We start from the raw sequence: 13,149 nt of genomic DNA on the forward strand, positions 1-13,149 counted from the left end.
GCTGTTATCTATGCCAAATATGGTCACACTGGCTAGTAGGTAGGTCGTCATAATGTTCTGGCTCACAAAATAAACATGAAAGTGGAAACAGTGAAAGTCAAGATGATAATGAGGCTTATTGACTGTCATTGTTCATACATGTCATTCACAAATGGAACTAGAAAGGGAAGAAATAGCAATGGTGCACATAGTGCGCTTCGCTACAAATTATAAGGTGCTTGTGGAGGAAAGAAGGCCAAAAAGCATCTTTTTTCATATGTGCACACTGCAAGTTACTTTAAATTGCAAAATACATTATTTTGCTGCAACACTGATGGCAATAATTATTTTAGCTTTCACTGAAATGTACTCACTACCATTTTCACTTATAGATATGTGGGGTTTACAGAGTCAAGGAACAACACTATAATAACAACCTATTAGCCAAATCACTTAAACCTTAAGTGCACAGGTAAGTTTACATCCAACTCTCACCAGTGCGTATATGTAACAAATATAAAACACTTCCAAAAGAAAAATTATAAAATTGAAGCCAACAAATTTCAACAGATTTGCTTCAACAGCAAATTTCTGAGAGAAGAGAGTATTAACCAGCCATTTTGCACAATATTAAAAACCAAGTATCACACAAAATATGAAAATATCTACCTAAGTGACAGTCAGTACACCATAACATCTTACTAACTTGGAAGAGGACTGATAAACTCAGGTGGTAAGGTAAACTGAGCACTGCTTAATTTCTCTCATTTTTACCCTATGTCTTCCAACAAGGCATAACAGTCTCTGTAACATATTCACTGAAAACTGTATGAATGAAAAGTGACTAATAACTGAAATTATTACAATAACATGTAATGGTAAAAACAGTACGAACTAATCAGTAGATTTGAAAGTGCTGACACCAATCATTAGAAAATAATCACTCCATTATTTCCAACAACCTGATTCATTTTTCAAATACAATTTAATTGGAAAGATAACTGCAATTAAAGTTTTAACTTATCCAAAATTACTTTTGCCTCCTGAGCCAGTATACCTGTTAATTCCAGGATTTGAGTTTATAATTTTGTTGCCCTTATTTTTTAGAACCAGATACAATCCATCATTATTCAATAAATCAATTAATTAAAGAATTGACTAAATGCACATAATCCATACTCAAATCATAAATGGAATAGTAACTCTCACTGCTACATTTTCATGACTAAATTGTTGAACTGATTTTGATAAAATTTGATACAGAGCTTGAACCCCAAGGAATAACAAAGGCTACTTTAAAAAAAGGGTGAAGTAGGAATGCTTATGACTAGGAATGTTTATAAATTATTCTGTGGCAGTGCAAATCCAATGTTTACTCATGCATATGGTTCCTGAAATTTTAAAAAGAATTACTATACCACCTGCTGAAGCTGGACAGTTTTTACAGAAAAATACCTGTGAAAATATAACAATGAAAACAAACATTTGACAAAATAATTTAATTTGTTAGACAAAAAAATCTACTCACCACACAGCACCAGAACACACACTCAGAAGAAAGTTATGATTAGGCAAGCTGTCAGAGACAGTAGTTCCTTCTTCAGGCAGAAGTGTTGAAGAGGAAGGAAGAGGGGTGAAGGAAAAGGACTGGAGAGGTCTACGGAAAGGGGTAGATTTTGGGAAAGTCACCCAGAACCACAGGTCACCCTGCCACTGCTGTTTCATACAAAGCACTTAGCTTTTCACTCTTATTAATTCATGCACAATGTTTCTGCAGTAATCCCTGTCTTGCATATTAGCATGAAATAATTTTTAAGTTCTCATGTTTTCAAATCTCATCTGATGCAGTCCCCAACAATTAGTCTTTCCTTCTCATCCTGTCCAGTAAGTCTCCCCTGACCCAGGGTTCTGGGTGACTTTTCTGAACCGTACCCCTTTTTCTAAAACTCTCCAGTCATTTTCCTTCACCTGTCTTCCTCCCCCTTCAAATCTTCTGCTAGAAGAAGGAGCCACTGGCTCATAAGGCTTGCATAAGTTAAATCTTTATGTGTGCGTGTATGTTCTCCTGCCGCCCCTTAGTGAGTAGATTTTTTTGTCTACCCAATTACATTACATTGTTAACAACTGATTATTTTGTTCTTATAAAAATGAATTTCATCTTTCACAGAAGAATTAAAATAAATTTTAAATGTAGCAGTATGGCAACATGTATTTCATTAAACAAGAATGTATAAGTAACTGTAATCTTACTAATAAATGGGGCAGGAGAAGATAATATTTTCATCAAGTGCCAAAACAGTAACAATAGGAACAAGACCTATGAATAAAGAGATGGTAATATATTTCAATCTTCAAGCATCTTATAGTTTTCTGTTGTCACACCAGGGTACTCGATGGTTAGGAGAAAGGCAAAACTACATAAACGAGAGAAAGTTATTCAGAAATCTGTGCCAAGAGAAATGTACTACATGCCAGAAAGGAATCAGAAATAACAACTAGTAATGATTACTAATGCAATGATACTACAGCTTCAGAAGTAGATCAGATCTCTAGGGCAAAATTCTGTTAGAAAGTATGTAGAGAGGAATGTGTTAGTTCGTTACTACAAAAGTTGCTGCAATATTTCCACGGCTGCAGAAGAAGAATGGTGATTACCCCTTTACATATTTCCTGAAGCAGTTTCTGTTAAAAAGATTAAATGAGATATTCTTATGATTGCAGATTTCATGTAACGTAAATAAAAAACAATAAAACCTTCATGGTTAGTCTGGTAAATTTCCATTAAGGAATGGAACACTTTTGTTGTACCTTCATAGTTGGTTTAAGCTTGATTATTCCCAGGGTCATTCAACACTGTACAGCATATACTTGATTGTTAACAGCCTTCTGAATTGGTCAGTGTGCGTTTGATAGTGGAGAAAAGAGACGTTTGCTCAATAGGATGAAGTTAACGCAAACTCTACACCATCACTGCAGATCATTTTGTTTTTAGGATAATGAATTTAAATGTAATCACACAAGCACCAAAGACAAAGCATGCTCCAGCCAAGCCATTGAAGTCACCACAAAGGAAACCACTGACAAGATCACGAAATTGCTGAGATTGTAGGCGTCTCAACCAAGTGAGGGCATAATATCATGCATGGAGAATTGACTACGCAGAAGCAGTGTGTGAAGTGGGTGCCACAATTCCTCACAGTCGACCAAAAGTGCCTCTGGCACAACATTTCAACACAATGTTTCGCAATGTGTAATCACAGTCTGCAAGACATTTTGCACTAATTTGTGACTGTTGATGAAACATGGATCCGTCATTACACACCAGAAACAAAATGACAACCAAACATTGGGCAAAGACTGGTGAAATTGCACTGAAGGAGGCAAAGACCATTTTGTTAGATGGTAAGGTGATGGCCACTGTTTTTTGGGATTCACAAGGAATAATACATATAGATTACTTGGATAAAGGCAAAACCATAACTAGATTCTTCTATGCTCCATCATTTGATCATCTGAAACTTGTGTTGGATGAAAACTGTTGAAGTTTGGCCCGCAGAAGAGTGCTCTTTCACCGGGTTAATGTACCATCCCACAAGCCAACAATAACAATGGCGAAAGTGCATTTATTGGGCTTTCAGTGGGTTCATTAACCATCCTATTCACGAGGCACCCACCCAAATGACTTCTTCCTGTTCCCTAACTTAAAACATTGGATTGCTGGGAAGAAATTTTCATGAAATGAGGAAGTGACCATTACAGTCAATGAGTATTTTGCTGAGTTTGACAGAACCTATTTTCCCTGATGGGATGAAAAAGCAGCAGAATCACTGGATCAATTGTATATTCCTCAAATGAGATTATGTCAAGATTTAAGGTGAGTTGTATATGAAAAAAACTTTTTCCTTGCTTTTTTACCACACTTATCAAACCACCATAGTATGTCTCCAGTCATAAAATGGACACTATGGCTGTTGTATTGGTCAGTCTGTTAACATGCCTTCAAAGGCGATTTCAGACTTGTGTCCATAATGTCACTTCACAGCAAAGAGTAGTTGTCTATCCTGGAATTTGCTCGGTGATTTGGTGCATATCTTAGTGACAGCAATTAGTAATTCAACCAATATTCTGAAAAAAAAATTAACTTAAGTTCTGCCTCATAGTGGTCACCTGCAATTAACACCACCAGCTGATAATTGCTAACTTCAGAGTATGGTTCATATGTACCTCAAGCAGAGGGCAACAGAACTGTGTACTTCCTGTTTAGAGGCAACATAGAGGGAGTTGCCAACCCTGACAGAATGCAACAGTCTCAACACAATCAATTCGTTCATTGAGCAACCATTATGGACAACAGTACAAACTTCTCAGCACCATGGTGTGCACAGAAGGGGGCAGGAAATACCTGATAGAACCTGGATCAATGGCATCACACCATTTTCACTGATAACAGCACAGAATTTGTCTTATGCATGACAATCATTGAAGAAGAGTGTGAAGATAGCCAGGTCCAGTACACACCTCAGAAACAGAGTCCTATGTGGTCACCAGGGATGTGGATCATCAAAGTCAGACACGTCTCATCACTGCCAAGAGTATTTTGAGGACTGGGCAATATAAGAACATGATCCTTTAAATTTGAACAATGAATATGTATATGATGTTATGATGACTGAAAAAACAGCCTATGACCACTGGAAGACAGTGCCACAGGTTACCCAACTGTCGTACACAATACATCCATGCCTTATTAACTGACAAAAATCCACCTCATGACAGAGATATTATTCTCTGAAACATATTGTGAATAGTACCTGCTGGTGCCATTAAATGTAGCCTGGCTCCCCTTTAAAATGCAAATGCAATATTTTGGCAACTGAAATAGAGCAAACAACTACAATGATGGACAGTTTTATGCAAAAATTGATTGTTAGCAATCTTCTGTCAGCATTTCTGTTGCATCAGTGAAATTAGATGTTTCTCCTTGTGGCCTGCAATAGGAATTTCTCAAGAGAAGAAAGACTTGAAATTGTGGAAGCATATGTGAAAACAGGTTCAATTAAGGAAATCTGCTAAATTTTTGGGGTCGAGTATCTGGACACAGGACTATCAGCAAAGAGAGCAATATAAACACTGGCACACCTATGGATCTGTGCAAAATATGAAATGACAAAGAAATCTTTCAGTTCACACACCAGAAGTTATTGCAGACATCAGCTGAAAAATTATTCAGAGCCCAAAGAAGTCTACACAAAAATTGGCCCAACAGGCAGATGTAAATAGGAGGAGTTGCTTGCGGATATTGAAAAATCTTTATTTGAAACCATATGGTGTGATGGCTGTGCAGCAATTACGGGAGTATGACAGTTAGAAATGTGTAGATTACTGTACATGGCTTTTGAGTAACACCAACGACGATTTGTTAGACTCTTTCCATTACATCATGAGTAATGAAGCATGGTTTCATCGTTCCTTTCATGTTAATTCACAGAACATAAAGTACTGGGCAACAGAGAACCCTAATACTGTGGGTCAGCAATCACTAGTTGATAGAAAAAATTGACATTTGGTGCAGTGTAACAGGAATGCGCATCATTGGACTGGTATTTTTTTGACACTATCCTCAAGACGGTTGCTTGTACAGAAATTTTTGATACATTTTGTGCTCAACTCACTGAATATGAAAGACAATGCTGCTTCTTGCAGCAAGATGGGACAACATGTCACACGTCTAAGGTATCCCTGGAATGAGTCCACGATGTCTTCACTGAGGAATGAACTGTCAGCAAACATTTATGGCCACCACACTCACTAGATCTAACAACAAGTGATTTTTTCCTGTGAGGACACTGGAAGAACAAGATCTACCAAACAAATCCACATACAATACAGAAACTGAAAGACAACACAGCCACAAAGTGCCGCCATCGATATCTGAACTTTATATCAAGCATATTTGACTATGTTTAGAAGTGCATAGCTGTGTATTGATGTTGCAGGGGATCACTTTCAACATCTTCTGTAAATGCATTTTTCACTGTAAATAAATGGTAATTCCATTTCAGCTCTTCATTTCTGTAATTTCACAGTATTTCTTTTATACTTACATGGGCTACTTTTATCTAGACCATTTTGTATAATAAATAGACTGGTTACAGTAATATGTAGTACAGGGCAGCATCTACCAACATTTTATCCAGCTCTACAGACAAAATTTTAGCAGCAGGTTCATACTTAGAGACTATAATGTATGAGTACACTGTGTCCACCTTGTGACTACCTTTCCCCAAGAGGCTGGGATGAACCAAATGGAACATACTGCAGTATCTGCCTTATAAGAAGCTGATTGAGCATGCCTGAGCCTGTTAAAACTTGTCATGAGTTATCATAGGAACCCTCTTCACATACTAAATGATCTCAGGAGTGTCACCAACTCTGAGCTGGATGGGGGTGAGCCAGAACAACAGGAAAGAGAGGCAAGGAGGATCCAAGTATGACGGGGTGGCACAACATGGCACTGGATGATAACCAACTGTAGACTTTGGTTTCATGGATGTTCATTTATGAACAGAATTCATTAATTTTTGGTTACTGTTTTACTTTTATTTCACAGTAAAGCTTCTTAAGAGTTATTCTTTCACTCCCCGCTCCCCTTGAATCTAAGCCCTACACACATCTGCAGATATGCAAGTAGTGCAAAACTGGTTTTGAGCAGATTATTTTTGCTAGTTTTCTTAAATATACAGGGTGTTTCAGGAAAAAATGAACACGATAAGAGGTAGATTCAAAGGAAAATATCACATAAACATACGCTCTTTCCCCAGTAGGGTCTGAGATACTACTACACTGAGATGACAAAAGTCATGGGATGCCTTCTAATATTTTGTTGGACTTCCTTTTGCCTGCATAGTGCAACAACTCGATGCAGCATGGACATTTTGTTGGAATCCCCCTGCAGAAATATTAAGTCATGCTGCCTCTACAGCCTTCCATAATTCCATATGTGTTGCCACTGCAGGATTCATTGCACATACTGACATCTCTATTATGCCCTGTAAATGTTCAGTGGGATTTAAGTCAGATGATCTGGTGGAGAGAACATTCATTCATATTGCCCAGAATGTTCTTCAACCAACTGTGAACAACTGTGGCCCAGCGACATGTCGAACCATCATTAATAAAAATTCCATCATTGTTTGGGAACATGCAGTCCATGAATTGCTGAAAATGGTCTCTGAGTAGCCAAACATGACCATTTCAAGTCAATTATCAGTTCTGTTCAACCAGGTGACCCAGTCCACTCCATGTAAACACAGCCCACTCCATCATAGAGCCACCACATCGCCTTGTTGACAATTTGGGTCCATGGCCTCATCGGGTCTGTGCCACACTCAAACCCTACCATCAGCTCTTGACAACTTAAATGAGGAATCATCTGACCAGGACAACAACATTTTCCAATAGTCTAGGGTCCAACTGATATTGCCACAAGTTCAGGAAAAAAGCTGTTAGCGAAGGTGCTCACATTGGTTGTATGCTACCACAGCCCATTAATGCCAAATTTTGACACACAGTCTTAATGGATACATTCGTCATACATCCCACATTTATTCTGTGGTTATTTCATGCAGTATTGCTGTCTGTTAGAACTGACAACTATACACAAACGCCAATGCTCTCAGTTTTTAAGTAAAGGCCATTGGCCACTACATTGTCAATGGAGAGAGGAAATGCCCGAAGTTTGCTATTCTCAGCGCACTATTGACACTGAGGCTCCCAGAATAATGAATTCCCTAACAATTTCCAAAATTGAGTAACCCATGCATCTAGCTCCAAGTACCATTGCATGTTCACAGTCTGTTAATTCCTGTCCTGCAGCTATAATCACGTCGCAAAACTTTTCACATGAAACACTTCAATATAAATGACAGCTTTGACAATGCATAACTCTTTCATACTTTGTTTACATGATACTACTGCCATCTGTGTAAGTACATCTTGCTGTCCCATGACTTTTGTCATTTGAGTTTATTTGAATGAGTCAGTCAGGAATAGAAATGATGTGGTGATTTTCTCTTCTTTAACATCCAATCAGTATTACTGTCACTGGAGGATGATCAGTTTAACTTGTAGTACTTAAAGCAAGAGATGTAACCAAAAGTGTCTCTATATGTTAGTAAAACATGTAAGATCTAGTGCATTTCATTTTATCACTATGTACCTGGTGGTCAAAAAGTCAGATTAAATTTGAAAACTGAATAAATCACGGAATAATGTAGATAGAGAGGTACAAACTGACACACATGCTTGGAATGACATGGGTTCTTTTAGAAACAAACAAAAAAAAATACAAAAGTTCAAAAAATGTCTGACAGATGGCGTTTCATCTGATCAGAATAGCAATAATTAGCATAAAAAAGTAATACAAAGCAAAGATGATGTTCTTTACAGGAAATGCTCAATATGTCCACCATCATTCCTCAACAATAGCTGTGGTCGAGGAATAATGTTGTGAACAGCACTGTAAAGCATGTCCGAAGTTATGGTGAGGCTTTGGCGTCGGATGTTGTCTTTCAGCATCTCTAGAGATGTGGGTCGATCACGATACACTTGCGACTTCAGGTAACCCCAAATCCAATAATCGCATGGACTGAGGTCTGGGGTCCTGGGAGGCCAAGCATGATGAAAAGTGGCAGATGAGTACACAATCATCACCAAACGAGATGCGCAAGAGATCTTTCACGCGTCTAGCAATGTGGGGTAGAGCACCATCCTGCATAAACATCGTATGTTCCAGCAGGTGTTTATCAGCCAGGCTGGGGATGATGTGATTCTGTAAGATATTAGTGTACCTCTCACCCATTACGGTGGCAGTTACAAAACCAGAATCACACATTTCCTCAAAGAAAAAAGGCCCAATAATGGTAGATGTGGTAAATCCAACCCATACCGTTACTTTCTCATCATGCAATGGAGTTTCCATGACAGTTCTAGGATTTTCAGTAGCCCAAACTCTGCAGTTGTGGGCGTTGACAGACCCTCGGAGCGTGAAATGAGCTTCGTCGGCCCACAACACATTACTCAAACAAACGTCATCTTTGACCATCTTTTGAAAAACCCACACCGCAAATTCCCTCTGCTTCACTAAACCGTCAGGTAACAGTTCATGATGCCGATGGATTTTGTACAGATAGCTTCGGAGGGTACGTCTAGGTGCCAACCAAACAGTAGTGTATGGAATGCTGGTGCGACGTGTGACTGCGTGAGTGCTGACTTCCCCATGCATAGACGAACCTGCTACAGTCTCCATTTCTTCCTGAACTGTCTCAGCAGCATTATGCCTTGTGCTCGGTTGGCCACTATGGGGTCTATCATCTAAACAACCAGTGGCTTCGAACTTTGAAATCATTCTCGCCACAGGCGCATTTGTCAACGGACCTTTACCCGTTTGAATCCCCTTCCTATGGCGATAGGATCGTAATGCTGAACTAGCACATTCCCCATTCTGATAATACAGCTTCACTAAAAGTGCCTTTTCAGGAACCGTCAACATGCTGCGAGTGCTGGCGCATCTGATTCTCTCTCTCATTATACCTCTCTATCTACATTATTTCGTGGTTTATTAAGTTTTCAAATTTATACTGACTTTTTGATCACCCAGTATATAACTTCTGATCAGATATATGAAAATACCTACCTTGATGGTAGTAGGTTTAAACATTGTGCTAAAATGGAAGGTGATGGACAGGGTTCACCACCCAAAACTAAACACCGTAACTTCGGCATCAGCTTCCAATTGTATAGTGTTCTCATCAATGATGGTGTCGTCTGCACTATTGTTGCCATTTCATAGGCAGTTGGTAATGCCAGACTAGCACCATTTGCCAAAGCTAGAAAGAGTTCCACAATGCTAGGATCAAATGTAAGTGACGTCCCAAGTAGTACGACATCTGATGTTCGAACATGGAGAAGGTGCCTGCAGATTCCAGACAGAAGCAAACATACATCAACTGAATAAATTTGAGGAGTTATTTGTACTGCAATTATTACAATGGATTTTTTGACTGTTGCATATTTGAGAAATTTCTGGCAATGATATTTCCATAAATATTACACAAAAATGCCACTTTAACTCACATAGATGTAAATAGCTCATTTTACACATTTACATATGCATTAAGTACCTTTAAACATCAGGCACTCCTTAAGTCTATTCAGACATAACTAAACACTAAATGTGGTAACTGGTAACTATATAAGACTCTGCAGCATACACATCTACAACTATAATCAATGTTTCAAGGAATATGGTAGTTGGTGTTTGTTAATTAAAAAGCAACCTGAACAATCAAAGAGGTGCAGAATATACAGAAAGGCTGTGGCACATTATTCACTGATCCCTGCACTGCCATGCCATACTACTAGTCACTAAGTTTCAGAAAGTCATTCTGCAGTTGTTTCGGAAGTGATAAGTTCTGTCTACAGTTTTGTAATCCACACAACTGCTGAATTTGTTTTCAGGATCATGCCTGCCATGTGTTCAAAGAATAAATGCATGCCCATACCTTGGAATATGATTGAAGATTAGTGTACATACTTTTACATACTTTCTATAACTGTGCTATGTATTGCGTACATTTATGTGTTTGTTTACTTGCGTAATAAAGCTTGTTTCTTTCACGCTCTCCATGGCATATACCTTAATCCATACGATATTCAAAGAATTTGCATCCTTCGTAACATTTCCAAAACGTCAGTATCATGAGACTACACATTTTTGTTGTGACTGAAAACTACTGGATGGAAGGTGCGGTGAATTACATTCTTTTTATATAAGTAGTATAAAGAAAGTGGTCAGTTTTTTACAGATGTTGTATGCATTACTCCAATAATTGTTTTTGTTGCTTTCTGGAAGTTTTAAATGAAATATGATTTCACATTATAAAATATGGGTTAACAGACAGGTAGGCCTGTAATTTTCTGCGGATATACAGTTGCTTGTTTCAGATTACAAGAGGAGCTCTTTGCATACGAAGTAAAATGGTCAAGTTACTCTATGAAACAATCTTCGTATGCTTTCATATGTGAGTAGTCATTTTGCAAAGTTTGGATCTTTATAATGGATAGATGATAAATTAATTCAGGAGAAGGCTAGTTTAGCTAGGGTGTGACTTAAGAATTAATTTTATAAACTTATGATCATCCAACAACTTCACCGTATATTTGACTGGCTGGGTGGGTTAAGTTGTACTACACGTGATCCATGAATTGGAGTTTACTTACTTGATCTATGTAACAATCAGTTTACTTCACTTATTTCAAATACAAATTTAACAATAAGTCACATACAATTCATACAAAGTGCACATGCTGTGCTGTGGGGCAGTATGTATGGTTGGAAACAAAGAACACACTTTGTACATCGCAATTGCAGTCTTGGAACAATAAAAGTGTCTACATTGCAACTGTGGCATAGTAAATGTGTTCTTCACTTCCAATTTACATATGAGCAAAATTTTCTCAAACATTTCTCTCTTAATTCTGTTCTCCAGAAGTTGTGAATTACACATATCTCCAGCTGAATTTGGAATTTGCTGTTTTGGATGTGTCTTATGTATAGTGGAGTATGCATAAATTCACACAACCACTGATATCAAACTGAATTTTCCAGTCCATGTCTTCTTTTTCTGAATGTCACACAACAGATCATCTGGGACTGGAGTATTTGTATATATGTATGTGTAACAGCAATTGCTGAAAGCCAATGTATATAAAGTGTCTGTCCGTCATAAGCAGTGTAATTTCACTTCTGCCTTTAACTGCTCAACATTAACAGCTGGACTTTATCTCATAGCTATTGACACATCTGCCTATGTCCTGTATCACAACATTTTCTTTTGATTTCTGAAAATATGGCAGAGGCTTATTAAATTTGCTGTATTCTGGCTGCAGTGTTGTCTCTATTCTATCTCTTTGTCCCTGTGCTATCTCTTTGTACACAAGTCTTTGAATTTCACAGAAATAATCAACAAGAAAACACTAATTGTTTGCAAAATTCAATTCAAGTATTCAAAAACTAATCATAACTGAACACGTAATATACCAATAACGATCATTATCCATATTTGCACTTTTACATCTACATTTACATTTATACTCCGCAAGCCACCCAACGGTGTGTCACGGAGGGCACTTTACGTCCCACTGTCATTACCTCCCTTTTCTGTTCCAGTCGCGTATGGTTCGCGGGAAGAACGACTGTCTGAAAGCCTCCATGCGCGCTCGAATCTCTCTCATTTTACATTTGTGATCTCCTTGGGAGGTATAAGTAGGGGGAAGCAATATATTCTATACCTCATCCAGAAATGAACCCTCTAAAAACCTGGCGAGCAAGCTACACCGCGATGCAAAGTGACTCTCTCGCAGAGTCTGCCACTTGAGTTTGCTAAACATCTCCGTAACACTATCGCGCTTACCAAATAACCCTGTGACGAAACGCGCCGCTCTTCTTTGGATCTTCTCTATCTCCTCTGTCAACCCGACCTGGTATGGATCCCACACTGATGAGCAATACTCAAGTATAGGTCGAACAAGTGTTTTGTATGCCACCTCCTTTGTTATGGACTACATTTTCTAAGGATCTTCTCTATCTCCTCTGTCAACCCGACCTGGTATGGATCCCACACTGATGAGCAATACTCAAGTATAGGTCGAACAAGTGTTTTGTATGCCACCTCCTTTGTTATGGACTACATTTTCTAAGGACTCTCCCAATGGATCTCAACCTGCTACCCACCTTACCAACAATTAATTTTATATGATCATTCAACTTCAAATCGTTCCACGCGCATACTCCCAGATATTTTACAGAAGTAACTGTTACCAGCGTTTGTTCTGCTATCATATAATCATACGATAAAGGATCCTTCTTTCTATGTATTTGCAATACATTACATTTGTCTATGTTAAGGGTCAGTTGCCACTCCCTGCACCAAGTGCCTATCTGCTGCAGATCTTCCAGCATTTCGCTACAATTTTCTAATGCTGCAACTTCTCTGTATACTACAGTATCATCCGCGAAAAGCCGCATGGAACTTCCGACACTATCTACTAGGTCATTTATATATATTGGCATACAGCTGATTCATTTGTAATTTTCTTTGCAGATAACAT

General features: G+C 38.3%; 1 protein-coding gene across 1 annotated transcript in view; it reads right to left on the reverse strand.

Annotated features, from left to right (window-relative positions):
• LOC126355640 (beta-alanine-activating enzyme) overlaps positions 1-13,149 on the reverse strand; it is a 152,454-nt gene that overhangs the window by 119,489 nt on the left and 19,816 nt on the right. The window contains exon 3 of the mRNA XM_050006004.1: positions 9,674-9,952. Coding sequence (XP_049861961.1) covers positions 9,674-9,952 — 279 coding nt within the window. The remainder of the gene's footprint in view (positions 1-9,673; positions 9,953-13,149) is intronic.

The sequence above is a fragment of the Schistocerca gregaria genome, chromosome 3, assembly GCF_023897955.1.
Source record: "Schistocerca gregaria isolate iqSchGreg1 chromosome 3, iqSchGreg1.2, whole genome shotgun sequence".
Taxonomy (NCBI): domain Eukaryota; kingdom Metazoa; phylum Arthropoda; class Insecta; order Orthoptera; family Acrididae; genus Schistocerca; species Schistocerca gregaria.